The sequence below is a fragment of the Melanostigma gelatinosum genome (genome assembly GCF_949748355.1).
Source record: "Melanostigma gelatinosum genome assembly, chromosome: 9".
Taxonomy (NCBI): Eukaryota; Metazoa; Chordata; class Actinopteri; order Perciformes; family Zoarcidae; genus Melanostigma; species Melanostigma gelatinosum.
The window spans coordinates 19,257,288-19,280,322 of NC_136642.1; the positions used below are offsets into that span (position 1 = coordinate 19,257,288).

The 23,035-nt window shown below is 39.9% G+C and overlaps 1 protein-coding gene across 1 annotated transcript; it reads right to left on the reverse strand.

Moving 5' to 3' along the window:
• Positions 1-948: 948 nt before the first annotated feature.
• Positions 949-4,834, reverse strand: LOC306781930 (uncharacterized protein). The gene is made up of 5 exons (XM_079275051.1): positions 4,558-4,834; positions 2,366-2,813; positions 2,089-2,250; positions 1,901-1,990; positions 949-1,617 (listed from the first exon to the last, which is right to left on the reverse strand). The coding sequence occupies exons 2-5, from the start codon at positions 2,519-2,521 to the stop codon at positions 1,483-1,485; spliced, it is 543 nt and encodes a 180-aa protein (XP_079131177.1). The 5' UTR covers positions 2,522-2,813; positions 4,558-4,834; the 3' UTR covers positions 949-1,482.
• Between the last annotated feature and the right edge of the window lie 18,201 nt (positions 4,835-23,035).

Below are 23,035 nucleotides of genomic sequence, written 5' to 3' on the forward strand. Positions count from 1 at the left end.
TGCGTGTTGGTTTCACGAGGTAAGGAAAGTTTTCTTGACCTGATAATGTAAAACAATTCTTTGTTTTAACTCTCTGTATCAAGTTCAAACAACAAGTGAAAAAAAGTTCAATCAACTGACAACTTGAACAGTAATGTTGAGACAACTAGAACATTGCAGTTAAATCAACTTGATTAACTTTAATTTCTGAGTTGAATCAAAAGCAGTCTTCAAGTTAAGTTAACTCACATTTTCAAGGCAGCAGGTGAACTTTCGTTTGCAAGTTTAACTGACTTGAAATGTCTTACAGTGTATAAGCGGTTTTCTTATTGTGTCATCTGCACAAACTAGTAATTAGGCTGTGTGTAAAATATGCAGGCAAACAACATACACAGTGTTTTCTTTGTTTTTTGTCTTTCTGTCATTAGAATAGGTATATATAGTAAAAAAAAACACATATCACTGTATTTCTGAAGATGTTTCATTACGTATACACTGTAAGACATTTCAAGTCAGTTAAACTTGCAAACGAAAGTTCACCTGCTGCCTTGAAAATGTGAGTTAACTTAACTTGAAGACTGCTTTTGATTCAACTCAGAAATTAAAGTTAATCAAGTTGATTTAACTGCAATGTTCTAGTTGTCTCAACATTACTGTTCAAGTTGTCAGTTGATTGAACTTTTTTTCACTTGTTGTTTGAACTTGATACAGAGGGTTAAAACAAAGAATTGTTTTACATTATCAGGTCAAGAAAACTTTCCTTACCTAGTGAAACCAACACGCATTTCTGCATTATTGCAGCTCACAGTTTCAAGTTAAAATAACTTAACCATGTGCATACAACTTGCCATTTCAAGTTAAGAGGATTTAAATTCTAAATTGGTTTCAACTTACATATAAAAGTTAACTGCAAGTTTGCTTTGTCAGAAAATAAAAAAAATGAAATCACCCATAATTCTTACTGCCGATTTAAAAATATAGCATTTATTTGATGAAAAGATACACAAGCTTGAACATTGTGTTTAAGTACATCTCACACATGCAGACACTAAATAGCTGTGTTTAAAACAATGTTACCACATACAAGTGGAGGCAATCTGAGAGAATGGGGTTGTGGACATTTTATGGACCTCTTTTAACTATCTCACATTTGTCACAATACAACTGTGAGATAATTAAAAGAGGTTCATAAAATCATCCACAAAAATGTTGCATACTAGTACCTTAAACAGGCCATAACATCAATACAGTCATGTTCAACACATAATATTAACATATAACTTATGTTGACAACTAGAAGTGTTGAGGTAAGGTACTATGAGGCAAAATGTGAGATAATTAATAGTGTCATAAAATCTCAATACAAACACAGAAAAAGGGCATGACTTAATCGCATACTTTGAGAAAGGGGGAATGAGAGAAGAGATGCAGAGGTAAAATGTGGGATACTGGGAACTTTATAAAACAATTCTTAAGATTTTTTTTGTGTTTTCGTTATAAAAGTTAGTGTATCGCGAAAGTTACCACAGCCACATTGAAGACCTCCAAAGGAAATGCATCATGCAGAGTGCCTTCGTGTCCAATCAAGAGTCCAACCTGCATTCCTTTCATGATCACGTCAAGGTTTTCTCCATGGGCCTGAAGATGTATAAAGACATTCAAATCTTAACCGACATCACCAAATTTAAAACATAACTGCCACTCTAATTAATAGACTATAATTTATTTATTTTTTCCAATAATTTGAAGACTTATAATATCATCAGCTCTGCTGCAGTAAAGCTACCATTACCAGCTCAACCAATAGTAATAGACAGGGAGAGCGCTGAAGGGTATGGTAATAACTAATGAACATGAAAAATGTTACCATTGTCACATTACAAAAATTGAGTGTAGTAAAGGTGTAAATACAGTTTCTTACGTCACACATCCGGATTATGTCGGTGGAATCCTCTGAAAGATAGCATGGAAGACCAAGCAAGGCGGCTGTTCTTCGGTTTTGGTTTGTGTCCTAAAAGAACAGGCAAGAGTAGATTAATGTGACACCAAAGCTATAATCCTAATTTTAATACACAATAACAACAAACTTGTTTTCAACACAGTACATACCTCCTTTTGCAGACACTGCAGCACACCGCTCAGACGCAACCTCCTACTCGATGAAACACCTGCTTTGTACAGCTCTAGAAGACTTGGCACCAAGGCATCGAGTCCATCCAGGAATGACTCCAGCAGGTCTTTAGCGACAATCCTACTGAACTCGGCACTCAGCTGAAACAGACAGATGACAAAATGCAGAGAAATATGTATGAGTGAGGGAAAATAAGAGCAGTATTGAAATGAAAATACAGGATTTATATGCTATACTCAGTTGGCAAAACATTACCTGTCTTTCACTAAACAATGCAGGCCATCTGTCCATGACTGCAGAGATGAGTGGCTCGTTACCAATGATTTCACTTCTTCTTTGCGAGAATGTTGCAATCATCAGATCATCCAGAAGCTGTGAATCTGGTTCTTTCTTCTGCACTTCTAGAAGCATGGTCTCGCGATCCTTCTCAGATTTACTGGCAGTTTGTCCCTCAGGTGGCTCTGGCAAGAAATGGATCTCTCCCTTTTTTGACCTTCTTTCAGATGTTCCTTAAAATGTCTTTTAAGTTCAGCTTGGTTTTGAAATGTCTTCAAACATTCATCATAAATACAGACAAGGCCTAAACACCTACGATGATGTCCATGATGCTGTTTATAATGCTGGATTATTTTTCCTTGTCCATTGGAGGAGAATGCACAAAACTTACATTTCCACGTCATGAACTGGACATTCTTGATGATATCTGTAAACAGAAAAAAATAAATGAATTGCATGTTTAGTGAAAAAAGCAAATATATGTATTCAACACAAATACAACATTTATTTCCTTTATGATTAAATTATCAATCTTTACAATTTCAAAATACTTAAAACAAAAACAGGGATCAAGTGATTTTGAAGCAAACATCCTCGAGATTAGAAAAAAAGGATAAACCGATTCATACATCTAATTTTTAAATACACTTATTCAGTTTATTGAGTTAGCTAAATCGTGTGCAGTATAATAATAGCCCTGCAAGAGTTTCAAACTTGATGATGGTTAAAATATTCAGTTTTAGCTTTGTTTTGTTATAAGTGAGACAATAGATTGTGATGTTGAAATGTATTACATTTACTTGTAGAGAGTACGAGAACCGCCTCTCAATATAATCCAATTCAACAGCGCAAGTCTCAGGAATGAGTAAAGGAAGTCTCTGAAACCCTCCAACCTGTCAAAGATTACTAGAATAATACGTATATAATTTATTGTTTAATTGTTAGTATCAACTTGTTTGTAGACCATTTAGTGCCAGGCCCTAACCTGCATAATATATATCATTATGTATGTCAAGTCTAAACATTACAAAAACAAACTACATAAAGTTGTACTTTTCAACAGTTAACATTAAACTGGCTAACAGCACTATGGCCTCACTGATCCTGTCTGCTGATGTGGAGACACACTGCTGGTAATAGGAGGGGCTGGTTGTAACAAAATGTCAACTGTTTGGCGACCCTTCACTGAACAAGGCTCAACTATTTGCGTTTAACCTACAATTGACGTTCGACATAGTTAATTCAACCATTTGCCAGCTCCGTTTGTCTGTGTAAACATACCAGTGATGAAGCGAGTTGACTGCAGAGGGGAGCGGTCAAATACACGTCTGAATAATTCATATCGTCTCTACTGGAGGATTTGTTGTCATTTTAAATTAATGTTTTTACTCTACGACAGGAGTAAACTATAACTAAAAGTCCGTCTCTTCATCTCTGTGCAGTTTCTACTCTGCTGTCCGCGGAGTTCAGCATACTCTCGTACAAACATGCACGTGCGCACACACACACACACACACACAGCAGAGCGAGAGAGAGCGAGAGAGGGAGCGAGAGAGGGAGGGTCGGTCAAAATGTCCGCTTTCCAGTCTTTGCTCTGAATGCAGTCGTGTTCCTAATGAGCGGCATGCTCCGCATTAATATAACGTTAAGTAACGTTACTGGCATTAAAATATAATATAACGAGGAGCAAAGCATAGGCAGCGACTCAGCCATTCAATGTGAATCCAGCAGGCATGAGCTACTTTAAGACAGTAACGTTAGTGGAGGCTAGCAAACCTGCTGACTAATGTTAGCTAGCTAGCTAGCTAGCTAGCTAGCTAGCTAGCTAGCTCGTTTTTCACTTGGGGGGGTGGAGGTGTTCAGCGAAAAACTTCAGTGGCACATATAATAATGAATAAAAAATAATATTGCGGTCACATTAAGAATTAACCAATAGTTTATACTTCTACATTAAATACGTTTTATTAAAAGCACTACAGATTAAATAGGTCCACCATTTATCATTTTAAAAGTTCGCGGGCAAAACAGACCGGGGAAACTGTTAAACTAGCTAAACATCAAGACCACACATTTAGCCTTTAAAAAGCCCGACCTACACAACTGTGTTACATTACTAACGTTACACATGATATTAATTAGGAAAAATACTCAAAGTCATAATTTAAACTCACCTCTGTGTGCTGAAGCCCAGCGAAAAAAATCCACACTGCGCTCTGTTCTGTCCGCTCTTCTTGTTGCAGGCAGAAAGTAACGTACTCTTCCTCCGCCTCGAGTCATTGGCCGTTGTCAGGTATATAGTGCCCCTCCGCCGGTGGCAATAGTCCTTTCTTGTTTACCACAAAATGCCGATATTTTTATTGGAATTTAAGTATGTGACTTATCTGCAGTGTTTAACCAGTAGATTATGTAAAAGCTTCAACCTGGCCATGGTTTAAAAAAGAAAGTTTCCCTAAAACTCAAACATTGCAGCAAATGTTTTTTTTCATTCCCCACTCCCGCCTTCTGTCTCTTTTTTTTTTTTTTTTTACTGATAACTTAAAATCACAAGTTCAATCAAAACTTCAAAATCTCAAAAAGTCAACACAATGAATTACTGTAAGTTTACCTTTCAAGAACTTGAACAGCTGAGTTCAAAATGTAAAATGTGTCAGAGCTCTTTGAGTTAAAGAGAAGAAGTAAGTGGACATAACTAAACAGGGCTGTGCTGTTTTACAGTGTATGAATCATTAGTTTAATTCAGTTGCCTAAGTGAATTCCTCAACACATAACTTATAATACAGACACATAACAAGCATACACTTTCTGTTCGTGCTCCTTTCAGTGTGTATTTATACAACACTGCTCTGCCATGATTGCCTAATGGTGATGAATTGTGCAATCACACACAACAAGGTCCTCAGAGGATTGACCTTCACCAACAATACAGGGACTCACTGCTTCCATACAGTTTATGGGCTGAGGAGACTGTAACCGCACTATGTATAAAACCCACTCAGAGAGAGGGGGGTGGGCCAGTGTGGAGCAAATGAGAGAAAGAGTGAGAGAGAGAGAGACCGAGGGGGGTAATGATGGGATGGGAAAAATATGTGTGCGTCTGAAAGAGAGAGTTTAATGGCTACAACAATATAATTAAAGGACTTGTTACCCTGTTACTCAGCCAAATAAGGCAAGGGTGTTTTTACATTGTTACCCACAAGTAGTCATCTATTTCCTGCCACATTTTAATATCATAACATTTATGAAATTGCAACACCTCAGGAAGGAGATTATACTGCATACGTGCACCAATTACTTCAGTTACAACTATTCAGTTAACTTAATCTGCTTCATAAATTTCAAGTTTTGTTTATAGATTTTTGCGTAGTGTTGAATTTATTCCTCACCATCATTTGAACATAGATTTGCTTGTCTAAGGCAAGAATAGACACTTAAAATACATTTATTAATATGTTCAGCTCAGTTGTGTTCGTGTCCATACCCGACATAACATACGTCATGACTTAACGTAAAGCTGCATTACTTAATATATGTTCTACTTGGGGCCAGGAGGACAATCTGAAAACAGATATTGACATATTATAATTTTAAAAAGGTGTTTTATTGAATGTGTTGGAAAACAAATGCCTTTTTGCAATCCACCCACTCCTGAAAACAATTGATTGTAAACACTGGATGTATCAGAGCTTCTTATTTTTTTATTCCTATGATTTAAACATTACCTGCAATGGTCCTTGTATTCTAAGTGGATCTTTGAGTCTACACCATAATATACACCAACATACAGCCCTATTTGGGAACCAATATGACAGAAAATCTAAAATTAAAGCCATCGAGAGAGCAAGTAAAAACATTCATCAAATGGGCTGCTCTAATGTCGGCCACTGGTTTTCTCTTTTGAACCTCAGTCTATCTTTGTTTACATTTTGGCAAATTGGCAAATTTAGATATGCCAAATATGCTGTTCTTGTTTACTCGAGGGTGTACAGATAACGAACAGTGGATTACTTTGATACTGAAGAAAACTTAAAAACCTCATGATTCCCAGGCAAGTTCACGAGAGTCTTTTTTTCTATGATTTCTAGGTGGGGCGTTAGACGTTTATTCACGGCGGATATCAGAGATAATGGAACAATGAATTAAATTACTGAAGAGGACAGTGAATATTTTATAACCATCTGCCCCTGTAATATTAATCCTGTCTAAATGGGGTTTAATTAAAAGAGACTAAAACTCATCGTAGAGCTGAAAGGAACTGCAGAGTCTGGTGAAAATGATCTGTAGGTTTGTCTCTGCAAACAACACCTTACACATGTTCCATTGATAATACAAACATTGATGACTGCATCTTTAAAACACAGTTACACAATTTTGTAGAATACACAGCCATTATAAGTGCTTTTACAATTTGCCTGAATTGTTCCAAGAAAAATTCTCATGAGGAGTTTTCAGTTCAGATGAGAAGAAGTAGAGGTGATGTAGCAATGGATTGGCTCTATTAACAGTGACAGCAAAGCTGAACTTATCAGTCGTATCGATCATGGCAACTGGCATGAAAACTGGAACTGTTCGATGCAGCCTCACAAAAGTGAACGTTTGTAAAAGTATAACTTTAGTTCTTCTCTCTCTCCCTCTGCTCCTCCCTGGTAATTCAATCAGAGGATTAAATGTTGCAACATCAGCTCTGGATGTGGACACTGTTCCTTTCATCACTATGGAGATGGTTGCTTTATAAACAAAGAGAGAGTCTGCGTCTCCCTAAAGTGTCATGCAAGAGCACAACCACCTCATTTGCTGACGTTGAATGAGAAGGATGAATTTTGCAATGCAGTACTTATTTGTGTACGTGTGTTTCAAAGAGATATAAAGAAACGATCAGATCGATATACATTTAGCAATTTTATGCAACGGTGTTCTTTCTTTCAACAATAAAGTCTTTATCTGGGCCATTAATGTGTAACACTGTTGTGAGCCGCACAGTAATTGCAGTTTCCTCTTGGATCTTTTTCTGCCATTTTGAATGCTGGTATTCAGCGGTTAAATTCATCATGTCTGAGGTTTTGACAAAACTGGAACACTCGTGTGTCACATGTCCCACGAGACACGCGAGTTGGCAAATGTAGCAGACTCATCATTGAAATGCAGGATTGGAAGGGTAAGTGCAATCATATCTGATATATACTGTATTTTACATGTAGAGGACAGATGGACAAACGAAGAGAACAATCCAGACTCGCTGCCCCAAATCCATCGTGGAGTACAATTTAGTTCAGTATTAGAAGTTCAGCATTACCACTTTACAGTAATTGCCAAAAAAGGCTTGGGAGTTCCCCAAACTCTGCCCTTAATAACAGAGACTCCTCACCAGAAGACCATTGCTCATTTATTCAGAAGCGTAAATCTGTGGTCCATGTTTTCCTGAGAAGTAACCTCTTGAGATTGTGTAAATACTGTCTTCCCTCAGTAGCATATTTGGACATTGCCTAGGACATGTTATCCTGTTGTAAAGACTCTTAAAGGAAGGTGGGGTGCCCGTTATTTTTTTGTTTGAATGCACGATGCAGTTTGTGTGGCGTGTGACTGTGTGTGCAGGGAGGACTTGTGTTCATGATTTGTCACGGGATCTTAATCTAGTGTTGAAGCGACGGACCAGGTGTGTAAATATGACAACTTTTTATTGTGATGTCGCTCCCACAGTGCAACGCAAACTGCCATCATCTGGGTTTCGTTAGAAAGTGCTGAGTGAGCATTACACTGTGGGACTGTACTTGTATGCGCTGTCAATTTCAACACACCCACAAGTGTTATTTGGGACGACATACATTGTGTGTTATGCGACATGAGGGAATAGCAATATCATTCAAATAATGTAGGCATATGTACTGATAAAGGACACATTTGTTATGAACAAATCAGTTACTTGATGACACACCCTTATGAAGATTAGCAGGAAAAGATCATCTAGTTTCCCCTCAACAAACTAAAACATGATACTATCATGACGCCTGTGCTAAACCCACAAAGGACAAAAAAACCCACATCAAAGTCAAGAAACCTTTGGATGGCCTGCTGGTATTAGACCTCTAGCAGAGTGTCTGCCGGTCGGTCAACCACTTTAGTCAAGACTAGCGCCACCATGAGGTCAATATTTTAGTTTTTTAGTGAAATGTCCCTACAACTATCGGATGCCATGACACAAACATATATCAAAATATGCCCAATACTTTTGTTTATGACCAAATACCTGCAAAAGTAACGCCGTGTTCACACTGGACGCCCGAGCAGAAGTCTGGCTGTACACACCAACAAGCTGCTCTGCTCCTCTGCTGTTTTCTATAGAGCAAACTCTCTCTCTATGTCTGCTTGTGTGTGTTGCTCTAATTTATATCATATATATCATTAATATTGTTTGTAGTAGATTATTGGTGTGTTTTTTGCCAGATTCGCTTAACTAACCTTTTATTTGCCTTTCAATAAACATACAGCTCAACAGTTGTCATTGTGAGCATGTTGAATGCTGATCAATCTAAAGCCAAAGACACAGTTATTCTCATGGCAGCTGGATGGTTCAAAGAAAATGTCAAATGTTTTTTATGTCAATATTTCCCCCCAGAATGAGCCTTGTTGCTAATTTTACTTCTTGTATGCAGTGAGACCAAAATCAAAGTTTCAAAACATCCTCTGTTTAGGTTTTCCTCAGTTCATGAATGAGATTCATTTTCTCCTGAAAATGAGTTGTGACCCTTGTCAATCAGGCAACCACGATTTTCGGGGGTCTTGACCCTTAATTACGGAAACCAGAAGTGGACTTCTTTGTTGACGGCTGTCTGTAAATCAACTCCAAATGCTGTTTTCTAACGGGTTAAGAACACCACGTTTATTTCCTACTTTTGAAAAAGCTTGACTCACTACATCTCTCTGTAGTGAGTGGAGCTCACTACACAAAAAAATATCCACAGCAATGTCGAGCAGGTTCACACGATGAATGTGGAAAACGTGTTATGTGTAGAGCAGTGGGCTGCAGGCCAGTCTCTGTACAAAGTGCTTCATCTGAAGTGACGGCTTGCTGGAGCGCAGTCTATATTGAGTTCACATTGGATCAACCTGTGATTTATAGTAAATGGCTGAACTACAACGTACAATGTTATGTTAACTTAATTTCTCGCAAAGATTGCAGATTTAGCTGTAATCAGAGCATATTTGTCTTCCGACTTTGTTTCACATTTCGTATCCCACAGATACAGTATGTCTAAAGTAAAAAGCGTTAGATACGCTTGGCACACTGGAGAAGTTTCAGTTGGTTGCAATCTGCCAAATCCTTTAAAATAGAAATGATGGAAAAGCATCATAAACCACCAAACAGAGGACGGGGGATACCATCACTCATAATACAGTATACTTGGCGTGGAACATAACTGGGGATTCATAATCTTTTTGCATTGATAATTGAAGACTATGGTCTGAGTGGACCCCTTTGGAATTTAAAACCCTTAATATTTACCACAAATATTTAGCCCCCACTCTTTTGTCTCCAGCAGTCTGTCTTCTTCACCGGCATCAGTCACTGTAACTGCATTAGTCCGGTTATGGGAATGCTCTTTGATGCTTGATGACTTGCGCTGCAACTTAAGTGCTGGAAGTAACGTAAGAGAGTTTGTGGTCGCAGAGTAGCTCCACAAGAATGATGTGCATCCGGCCCACCTGTGAGAGTACTCACGGTTTTACGTTTTCTTTCCCTTTGTGCATCTTATTTTCCTGTTAATCACATTTTCTCTCACTTGTCTTTTGAACGTGAGCCAGTTAAAGCTGTAGTTCTTGTCAAAGAGCTAACTATACACACACACAGACACACACACACACACACACACACACACACACACACACACACACACACACACACACACACACACACACACACACACACACACTGGGTCATGTAAACTAGGGCAATGGAAAGCCCCCTTTCTCTCCTGGCCCTCTGACTGTCCGTTACCTTGAGTCAACTGCAGCGCTATCACTGGTGCACCAGAGCCGCTCACACTAATGCTTCGTTTACGCACTGGCAGCTTTGGAAGTTCTCCAGCCCCCAGCAGCGATGCAGAGACCTCTGCAGCCTCTGCTGATCGTGTCTCTAAAGTGTTTCCTGCTGCGCCTGAAACAAAATCAGATTTTCTGGAGAAATCCCCTGTGAGGCTGTTGAAGTTCAGCTCAGACAATAAAAAGAAAGGCATACAGTTACAGCCTGTGTAATGTAGTTCCACAGTGCATTAGAAACACAAAATGCTTCGGGCAGTTGCTTTCTTCTGCACAGCAGTGTAACATATGGAGCGACAGGACAGTATGGACATGTGTTACTCAGCAGGTCATTTTTTTTAATAATGTTTGGTTTCAAATCCCCTTCGTTGCTTTTTTCCCCCATCTCTAGACCACCTGATGTAAGCTCATCAGGTACAAAACCATCAATCTTAAAGAAAACTGCAACGAGCTATTTAGAAGGGAGATTCTTTTATGCTTTTATCTCATCAATGCACGGCTTTCTCTCAGTGTGCTGTTGAATCGTCCCATATGCTAATACTAAACCAGTGGTTTTGGCAGAGTTTTGTGGTCAGTGTTGTTACTTTCAACAGATGTTGAGCAACACAACACGCAGGGAGAATGTAGCAGTTTATTATGTGCTGCTCATGTGCTGATGGACACCAGAGCGACAAAACAAAGGATGACAATATTAAAACAACAAACCGCACTGCACTACTGTCCAAGTTCTGATGCCCCTGCTGATCACAGATAATGCAGCGTTTGTTTTAGGATAGACCACACCTCAATGAACCCTATGCCCCTTTCCCTTAATCCAGGCTGTAACAAACTTCGTTTCATGTCACTTTTCAAACGTCGTCACAGTTTATACTTAATTTTTTTGGCAAGTCTACTGTTTACTTTGTAATTTCCTGATGAAAAGGACAGTGTTGTTAGGAAATGTAACAATATCTCTTTATTCCTACACTGCAAATGTGCACACACTCAATTTAAAAAAAAAAGATGACATCAAACATTGGCATCAGTTTGCACACTGCGCAGAACATGACTTTTTGGTGAGTGGTGCCAAAAAGTGGAAATACTTATTATAATGTTCACTCTCTGTTAAATAGCATGTAGCTGATCTGGACAACAAAAATGTTTAAAACATTTAAAACAATCAATTTGAATAACATTTTGCACATTACCCATTGTTGTTGCCTCACTTCCTCTTTTTCAATCTTTTCTCCTTCATGTATAAACAACTTCCCTTTTTATTTAGCGTGATTAATCCATCAAATTAAATTTACATTGACCACATGGAGTGCATGTGGTCTTTGTAAAATGCTTGTGCTCTGTAGAACGTGTTGGCAGCGCGGTTAATCAGCAGGTCTGGCTTGTATCTCTGATAAGCTTGCTGTGCTGTCACGGCTGTTAAACCGGACTCCTTATCGGACCGCTTCCCGTGACGCAGAGCCAGGGGTCAGAGGTCAGGAAGTTCCGGTCAACAGCAGAATAGTTATTAGTTTTATCAGAAGGAATAATGAGATGAGTAAGAGGCTGGGAATGGTGTGACCAGACTCATACAGTGCTATAAACAGTTGGCCTGTGTCGTCTCTCAGATAGACTTTTGACCAGTGACCATTGTAGACTTGCTCCTGTGAACTGTTAGAGGATTAACGCCATTAACACGATGATCAACCACCACGAGAGAGACTTCTAAAAGACATTGTGTCAGAAATCATAAAACCATTGCCAAACACTTCTATCTGTCCAAACTGCTGCCCTTGTCTTAAAGAACCATTCAACTGTGGGTCACATACTGCAGAAATCATCTGCTGTGAGTGAAGTTGAAACTGACAGTTGAAACTGTCAAGCATGTTTCTGGCCCCACCTCAGTGATGTCACAGCAGGTGTTTGTCCTTTAACAGCTTATGGGAAACACCTGCGGGCTGAACTAGGTGTGGTCGCATGTCCACATTACTGCCCTCTGTAGTTTGGTTTTGATTTACCCTTTAAAAAGGACATTGTGACTAATTCATACCTACATGATCAAATGTCTGTATGTTTTTAACAACGAGTGACTTTTTAACTGCAATGATTACACCTGTGTCTTGGTGTCCTCGTATTGTATTGTATTTTATATATTGTTGATGTATTTGTGTTTTTTGATACTATATGGACTCATGAGTCTGAAATAAAAGTTGAATTATGTGTTTTACTGGCAAGAAGAGAGAGTCGTGAAGAAGTTCACTCTGCTCACATTTTCACTGCTTTAATCTGCGGGAGAAAAAACATTGCATTTGTACCTATACAACCATGCAAGTCCCTGTCACTTGTAAATGTTTTAGTCGCCCGGCTAACCCGGTAACTGGGTGAACCCTAAACCTAACAAACTGACTGACTGTTTGACTGATGATCTGCATATTCTAAGACTGTTAACTAAAGCAATGTGATCTTCAAGTGAGCAGTTTTCTGTACATTTAGCTGGTTGACAAAGAGAAGATCCACAACTGCACTCATCACTAACATGCTTTCATTTATCCTTTAGTTTAGTCTTTCAGTGGACTCAGTGACTCAGACACATACAACATAAACGAGAGATAAAAGAGATTTCGGGGATGTAGGTCAGTTAAACACAACTGTTTCCATTCCTGTCATGTATCACACAGCCTCATTGATCTGTATTCCTGACCTGTTCTTAGGGTTATTTCAGGGTGGGCAGATTATTACACCATGATTCCACTGACTTTCACCGCGAGAGGAAACTCCCCAACAACTTTAAGCATGAAGACAGTTCTGATCATTTCTAGCCACCCTAGCGACATGCCTCTAAGGATGAGAAGATCTGCCGGTAAGTATGGGTCCTGCACTGAAAGATCTATGAGATGGATTGTCATGAAATTTAATGTATTCAGACATGGTTACCACAGGATGAATCCTGATGACTTTGGTGATGCTTTAACGTTTCCTCTAACCGCCACCCAGCAGATCCAAGTTTTCTCTCATCCAATGAAATATCTCAACATCTATGAGATGGATTGGCGCATTCTCTTCGGCTCGCGTTGGGTCTTCTCATCCCTTTTTGGATAAACTAGAGAAGCCAATCAAAAAAAGTTGTCTATTTCCTAATATTTGCCTTAACCCCAAGATTAAACCCACAGGAGACCTCGCGCCCAATTGTAACATCAAACAGAGACGATTTTTGCAAGTTTTTGTGTTCATCGATTTACAAAGATACACTTCAGAGTTTTGCTTCAACTAAACTTCCCTGCAGATTTTTAAATTACTTTTACCTGGCTGCTGATAAATTCTCACATTGACCATCATAACGTTTTACTATAAACATGTACAACTAAGTAGTGCTAAAGTATACAGACATTTTGATGGACTAAATTATGTCCAACAACTAAAAATCTACCGGGGGTGGAATTCTGATATCAATGTGGTATCTTGCATGAATATATGCCCAGACCACACTGTACATAGGTGTGAGACCAAATCTATAGGTAACATAACTCACCCCCCATCGTGGAAAACTCATGAACGTGCACTCAGAGCAAAGCGTGCACTACTATATCCTGCAAAACCATCCAGGTGAAATACCGAGTGTTCAGTCTCATCAGCTTTGTGTTTAGTTATTTTATTCTGATCATCAAATAGAATGGACAAATATATATCAATATCAACTTTAGCATGCTAACAAGCTAAACTAAGATGGCGGAAATGGCAGCTCTCTACCATCTTAGCATCAGCATTTAGCATTTAGCTCAAAGCACCACTAGGCCTGAACAAAGCCTCACAGAGGCTGCAGGCTAACATGGCTGCAGACTTACTTGTGTTTCCATTTTTCTAGGTCAATGGAGGTGAGCGGTAACTCCATTCTGTCAGTATCAGTTATACCATATACATCTCATGGTACGACTCAGTGATCCACAAACAGCACCCGAGGCACCTGCAGAGGGTCACAGAAAGGGTTTCTGCTCTGGAGGAGCATCAAGGAGAAGAACAAGAATCCAGTAAAACTCGCCAATTTGAATAAAGAAACAAGCTGACACCAAGCCAAAACCAAAATCAAGCCCACATCAATGCTTTCCGCCACAGCAGATGTGTTTCATTAAAAATTATTCTTCAAGGTTGATATCTACGCAGATTATGAGGTTGTTCATTTCGTAGAAACAAAATCATCTCATGTCCTGGTGCTGAACAAGACAGTTTGATACGACAGATTCAGCATTCAAGGTTACATCTACCGCTCACTAAAGCCTTTGTGTCTGTGTGCGTCCAGGTGTGTAGGTGTGTGTGTGTGTGTGTACATGCGTTTTGATCTAAAAGCCTTTATGATACCTTTCATATGTCTCCCAATGATTAAACCAAACCATTAGCAGCAACCAAAGCAGTATAATAAAAGTCGTACAATAATTGTCAAAGCATGATTTCCTTGTTTAGATGCTAAGAGGGAGACGGGTCAAAGAAAACCAATATCTGTATAAATACACACAAATGCCCTTGTGCTAATCAAAGGCAGATACAGCGATTATGTGCACACACACACACACACACACACACACACACGCACACGCACACACACACACACATACACACACACACACACACACACACACACACACAGACACACCAAATAAACTGCGGGACTCTCCTGTTCTTGATGAATTTAAGCCTTTGTAACAATCCTTCAGTCGGACAGGTCAACTGGGGTTCCAAATCATGGAACCAGGGTCTCTGTAGTTTTCAAAGCAACACACAGGCACACATGTGTTTAAATGCAAGTGATGGAAGGAGAGTGACTCATCAGGGAGAGAGCTGCTGAAGAGGAAACAATAAAGAGCGAGAGTGAGAGAGTCTTTCACAAACACCTCTGTCCAATAACAACCATTAGGTCACGCTGTTCTCGTCGTCGCGCTCACAAATGCCCATGAACTCTGCAAGGTCACTTTTCAGGTGTTGGCAGGGTTTGAAGTTTAATTTCCACTTGCACTCTCTCTCCCATTTCTCACAACCGCTTCATGCATCACAAAGACAAAACAAAGAATCGGCAGGTGGGTGATGCTCATCAGTTTAACTAAACTCACGTGTGGCCACGTACAGTGTGTTGTGGCTGGACTCGAGCTGATACATTAACCTGTGAGGTGATATCGGATTTATTCAGTTTGACGACTGCAGCATTCCCTGGAAGACCTGTGATACCCGAATCTGAGGAGGGGAGGTGTTTCAGTTGTAAAGCCAATAGAAGTTAGTTTGCTACACTTTGAATTTTAAAGTTACGAATCAAAGTTGTTTCTGTTCATGTTCAGGTCAACAGGAGGGAGCATAGTACCTGCATTGCTTGGTAAGTATGTCTACTGGATCTACCAGTATGAGGAATGTTAGCGCTGACAGTACTGTACATTTGTAGTTACCATATGGACCTTCACTGTATTACATATGGGCCAATCAATGGTTACAAGATTACCAGAAAACTTTCACTCCCACTCCAAATAAATTCCTTTAAAACAAAATCCCCCCAAAATCGTCAAGCTTTCAAGTGCACACACATTTAATCAGACGAACGAGACTAATCACTTACGTACTCAATGCCATAGTTGTCATGTATTGTCAGACAGTTTACACGTTTTAATGAAACACGTTGCTTCTTTATTAGATATTTTACAAGCTGTGCCTAAATATTGCAGTGAGCACTTATGGAGCCAAAAACAATAAAATAAACTGAATACATATGAATTACAACCGTAACAACTTGGTCTATTTGTACGGATGGACACACATGCAGCGGTAAAGGTCCAACATGGACTCGACCCAAAGATAGTCGTTATTTCTTGATCTTGGGCTCAGCATGTGTCACAAAGTAATCCCAATTACTGTGTTTTGGTCATTTCTTACGTAGTATATATTTTTTACTGACGTAGTATATTGTATTCATGCATAAGTAACTTCACCGAGTCTCTGTTGTGCAGAAGAAGAGTTCTCCCTTGCCTGTTCACATAGATAACTAACTGTGTTGTATGAGAATGTTCCACCACCAAGGCCTTTGGGCCGCTTGCTTTGGTTGCTGACCGTTTGTCTTTCATTGTTGTTCCTATCAGTCTGAGAGCAAACTTCTGAGACTGAAATGTTTGTAACTTTGGCCAACTTTGACTCATGCAAAGCGGGTATAGGAATTTTTTTCCACCACACTAGTAAGTGGATGGTACTAAAGCTAGGGTTGGCATCTTCTTCAAATGCATTTTTTTGTTATATTTGTTGATGCTGTTAAACATAAATCAATAAATCACAAATCTGACAAAATAAAAGAAAAGAAATGTGGTAATCTGTGGGTGTGTCAGGACTGTAATTGGCCCGTCTAATCATTTCATTCGGCGTGAATGGTTGGCTGGTTCAATACAGGCAGGGCTGACAACACAAACATGTGATGTTTTAGACCAATCAGGCAGTGGTGATTGATGTGCAAAGTTCTCATGTCCAGACAACGTGTACCCTGTAGTCCAAAGTCAGGGTTTTCTAAAAGTTCTAAAAACCTGTCAAGCTTTGTTCCCATAGTGAATCTTAAATATACAATAGAGTGTATTATTAACCATTTATTAATGGTCGGTTTGCTTAGAAATGTTAAATAGTGGGGGTTAAAATAAGGTATCATCACTTTTCTCTACACAATCCACCTTTGTCTGCATAGGCAAGAACTACTGCCATTGGATGCCATTTAAAATCATTCACAATAATGAGTATTTTGGCTGATTTTATATTCATAAACTGCATTTCACCGTCAGAAGAAGTAATAGAGAACAGGACAGGAATCTACAGATGCAACTTCTTTACATACATGTTCTTTATTGGACCACATTCACAGTGACACTGTGACACAGTTCTGAGCAGTGCTGCACACTGGCAGCTCATTTAGGCAGACTGCTCCTCACATGAAACTAAAACTCCTCAATGCCAGTGGATCAGGGCTGATTAAGGCTAATAGTTTGATCTGTGCTGACCCTGCCTCTCCCAGAGTTTTCCCAGAGTTAAAAAAAAAACCCCAGCGCATATAGAAAATTCTAAATCACTTAATCATTTCCAGCCTCTGGGTTTGCTCTCCATACCCTCCAGGAAGTGCACGATTTCTTTGGTCTTTTAATCCCTCTCTTCTTCCACACTCTTTGCTCTCTCTTATTTCCAGCCACCTTTCTCTTGCTTTACCTCGATATACATTAATGTAATGTTGGTGTGTGTCTCCTGTGACTTCACAGAAGCGAAGACTGTGACTGACTGTAATTACTATATGGCTACCACTGTTTCCACTGCGCTTGCTCTCTTCCCCCTGCAGAGTCACGTTTGGGACTGATGGGAACCACATTGTGGGATCTTCCAGGTTAGACAGGGACTTCAAAGACACTTTAACTTTCTGCTGCTGCGTTGTATGTAATCATCCGCACACACAGACACACACACACACTTACACACACACACACACACACACACACACACACACACACACACACACACACACACACCAATTTAAACGCTGAATGCTTGGGTGACTTTGCACTGCGGTGTGCACGTTGTCTGGACAAACAAACTGAAAACTTTGCACATCAATCATCACAGCATGATTGGTCTAAACCATCACGTTTGTTTGTGTTGCTTTCGGAGAAAAGTTCATTGTTGGATCTCTCTTCTTCCGGTTTGGTTCAGCAGATGTTCATCCCTTCTGTCCTCTGACGTTTGAACTACCCTGTGTAAAATATATTTAAAGTCTCTAAGGTTTATCTCCTAGTCTTCCTCAATTATGGTTAGCTGGATCATTTAGGATTACATTTCATGACAATATTGTTTTTTAAGTCAGTGCCAATGTTTCTAAGATGTATCCCTCTCTACAATTTATATTCTTATTACACAGCTTTAGTGAATACTCGGTCAATGTCTGTTATTTCTTTATAGCAGTCCGCTGCTATAACTGTTGCAATGGACGCAGTTCTGATCTCTGTACAAATGGAGCTAAAAGTTAAAAGTTAAAGCAACACAATTATTTTCAAAACAATATTTCTTATCAATTATTCATCTAGAAGGTATAATAAGTGGGATAACGTACAGTGAGCGGGTCATTATTGTGCAATGAACCCCTTCAGGGGGATTCAGCTCACCCTGCCGAGGTTCATTTTGCAATAATGACCCGCTCACTGTACATTATTCCTGACATGACATTCTGTTTATGGCTGAGATTAAGGAACAAAATAGTTATTTGTTTGTTTTTTAAATTGCGGATACGGGTAATAAAAAGGAGAACACACTTTAGGCCTTGCTGAATAAATGGCACACTACTTTTATGACCTTGTAATCATGCAGACATTTCTCATTCTGCAGCAGCTTGTGGCAAAAGAATAATAAGTAAGGAAGGACTGAAACTACTTTCATGCATTACTTTCACTTTTGTGGACATTCTGTGTGACATTCTTCCACATACAGCATACATGTTTTACACTAAATGTACCGACTACATCGTTTCATCAATACGATGATTTCATGTGTATGTCTATATTACCCTATGTCAGTCATGAGCTGGTTGGTCTGATTTTGTCAGCAGTAGTAGAGAACATGTGGAGACTTTGAAGTGCACAATCGCCTTCACAGCAGGATGAGCCTGTCATGGGTCGTCTCTCTGTCTCTCTCATGCACACATATCCACGGGGCTCCATCCCAGCGAGGAGGAGTAGCAGTGTGGAAACCATATCACTGTGTAGAGAAAAGCAGACTATTTTACAATTCACTGGAGAGTGGAATCAAACTCTCATGTCATCTGTGCACACGGTCTGTCCCTCCTCGCTCCCTCTGCCTTGTCCTTTACCGTTATCCAGATGTCATAACTCATAAGTCCTCGCATATAACCTTTTTTCCCTCTGTCTCCTTCTCTCTTTCCAACCTGTGTGTCATCCCGCAAATCAAATATTCTCATGGCTGCCTCCCCCCTTCCTTTCTCTGTGGTCTCTGAGTTGCGTTCACTGCTGAGAAGACAGGAAGTTTGGATGTAAACCAAAGCGGGAACACGGGCCACATCTTAGCATGAGGTCACCCGATGGTTTCACTCACTTTGGCTGTGATAAGGGCCACAGAGTGGGCGCCATTAGAGACACTGCAGGTAAACACTGCGTTTGATGGTCAAAGCACAGAGCCATTCATCTCGTTCTGCTGAACGTAAACGTAAGACCCCAGATGACAGCTTTATGGATGTACTGTGAGTTTTATATGTTCGTCATTTGCATTTGTTTTGGGAAAAAGAGACCGAATGTTTTTTGTTGGTTTGCTTTGCTGTTATTTACGTGACTGGCTGCATTTTGTTGGTATGGTTGTGTATATATATATATGTATATATATATATTAGAATAGACATTGCATTCTATTGTTGGAGAATATTTACTGTTTTTTGAAGGAAATAAATTCATGAATCATATTAATAGATTGATGAAGTGATATATACTATGATGCCAATAAAACAAACACATTGTAGCTGGGAATAAAATGTATTTGAGTGGTTTCATTCATTATTGACATGATCGTAAATTCCAATTAGATGAATTAAATAATCACAGCCATGATAAAAGCAGTTTGTGGACATAGTGTCTCTATCTAGATGCCCACAATTAGGTCGACAAACAGGAAATGTGTCCACAGAATGTGTACGTTCTCTCACCTCAGCCACCTACTTCAGGTATATTTACAGATCGCCTCTCCACTTACAACTATTGGACTACACTGCTAAGAACCTAGCACTGTTCTGCAAACAGCTGCTCGGGATTTGTTTTGCGTAGAAAATTGTTCATGACCCTTAACAATCATTCATTATTCAGTTTAACAAACTCAACTGTCAAAAGTTTACTGGTCGCAGATACAAGTGCCTCTGAGACGCACTATATTCCTGTTTGGCATGTTGCTCTGGCCTCTGTGTTGACTCAGCCAATGATAAACGGGAACGTCAGCCAAAAAACTGACTTTGCCACCAAGGGAATATTGCATCATACCGTGGCCCATTTCGTGCAAAAAAGAAAGTCTGTTAAATGGTTTGGCCATACATACACATGTAAAACATCATTGTATATATGCTTTGACATTGACTTTATATTGAAGTGCAGTTTTTATTGTCTGTGAGTATTTAGGGTAAGATTATCAATACTAAAGGCAGAGGGTTTATTTGGCTATGTCAACATGAACAAACCATGCCAGTAGGCCATGTCAGCACATGGTAAAAAGTATTTTGGGTTTTGCACCACAGCCTCAAGGCTTTGTTTTAGGATAACACCACCAACTACATGATGACCGCATTGTACGCCATTTGACAATGTCCATTATTCCATAAATATCAAATGTAAATGTCTGGTGCCTGAGAAAGATTTTAAGAAATAAAATCCTTCAATGATGTCTGTGGTTTTAGCCCAACATTACGGCTAATGTGTCTGCTTGGGCCTACTTTCTCTTGATACAGAGAAGCTCAATTGTACAGTACAAACTGCCAGGCTGGTATACTGGATCCTTTATGATATCTAATCCAGTGGTGAACCCACAGGGAGGTGCCCTCACCAGGTTCAGCCCAGCAAGGCCTGTGTGGGTCAAATTTTGACCACCGCTCACCTTCCAGCTCCCCTTCTGGGCCGGGAGCTGGAGGAGGCCCGGGAAGGCTTTAATAAGACTACAATGTAAGTAGACCCTCAAAGGTCTGCGGCCCATGTGGGAGATTCAGGTGTCGGCGTTGTTGATTTCATAATATCAACAGGTGCCTAATGTGGATTGGGGGCATATTTGTGTCATAAGCTTGAAAGCAACTAACAAGCTTTGCAATTAATACTTCCATTTCTCTAATACTTTCTGTATCATGACATATCAAAATGTTGGCTGAATTCGGTGACCTGCAAAGCAACACTTTTAATCTTCAATGTGTGGCTTCTTATGATTTGACTGTGATCTGAGCACTGTTTGACCCTGTCATATCTTCCCTCACTTCGGACTAAACATTGTTAATGAGTCTCTCATGACTCAGGCATTTGATTTCTCAATCCTCGCTGGCTAACGAGAACATCAGGTTGACTCTTTGACCTTGAGAACAAATGAGTTATTTTTGGTGGCTGAGCAACAGAAATCAAGAATTTGTTTTATTTTTTTAATTAGTTATAGTTGATCAAAAATCACACGTTGAAAAACACACATAAATGTGATTTAAATTAGGTAAATGATCCAGAGTTGGGACTATATGAAATAAACCAGTGTCAAGAACTCAGATGATTGTAAATGGTGAGGTATCGGTATAAACGTCTAATACCAATAAGATTCCTATAACTCCCTCTAATGAATCATCCGTCTGAGTAAATGTGCCATGAGAGAGACAGCACAGGCCAGGGAGACAGAGTGAGAGAGAGAGTCAGAGGTGGACAGACAGTCTGCCAAGCAGCAAGCCATGCAAGCATCCATCCAGACAGCCAGACAGACAACATGCCCTCTTACTGTTCACCTTCCAGGTGAAAGAGGTCAGTGGCCCACTCCTGCGTGCTTCACCCAGACTCGGCTGCAGAGAAAACATAACCGAGCCAGAGCATCTGGAGGATTGTGCTGCTGACTGAGCAACAGAAGGTACAATGTTGTGACAGGGCTCCGTGTTGCCTATCTGAAGATCTGTCCTTCAACTTACACCAGAAATATTTTGTTAGCATTCTCCGAACTACAAATTCTCTTCGACTATTTGGTTGGTGGACCTGAAGTATTTCACACGTGTTAAACTCTGTCTACCCCGCGACCTATAAAAACATTGGTGTTATTTCTGTGTCGGTGTGACCCGAGCAGTCCTTTATTCTCAAAGCAACAGGCTGTGAAAGTGAATGACTTTTCACACGTTACAGCAGCAGGAGCCACATCTAGCACTTCACTACAGCAGATGTTGGTGGCTTTAATTTGAAGCACAAGTGCTTGGTGGATGCCTTTATCCTTCCATGGGTTTATAGGTAGAGAGCTGTTGGCTCCTGACTGAAATGTTGACAGTATGTGTCTACTCAAAGGAAACACCTGCGTGGTGTCTGTGAGGGCCTCAGGGGCCACAGGCGGCCTTTGAAGTAGTGGAAAGTCACACACAGCCACAGACAGAAACATATACAGACCCTAACTTAAGGCTAATGCTAACATTAACCCCAAAGGACAGAGCGAAGTCCCCAAAAGTAGTATTTGTAGAGCTTCTGGACCTCACTGGTTCTTTCCAAAGGTGATGAAATCTACCTACCAGTACTTACAAAGCTCACTAGTTATCATGTTATATCACATTAGTTTAATTGATTAATAATAAGTATACATTCCAAAAAGGTTGTGGAATGTTAAACACTCTGGCTTTGAAACATACCAGCACAAAAAACTTAAATGTCATATTTCATAGAGGTTTTTGAGATATCCTAAAACAATAACAAGCGAGCTAAAAATGGAAACAAAAACCTCTTTGGTGCTCGTGCACTTTTAATTGGAGATAAACCTTAGCTGAATTTCAGGAGCAGGGCCACACCTCCACGGGGCCACTCCCGGCCACACCCTACAAATACCCACGGCCACCATAGCTCAGCCTGCTACGCCTTTCGCACCCCACCCTCCCGCCCCTCTTTAAAACTACTC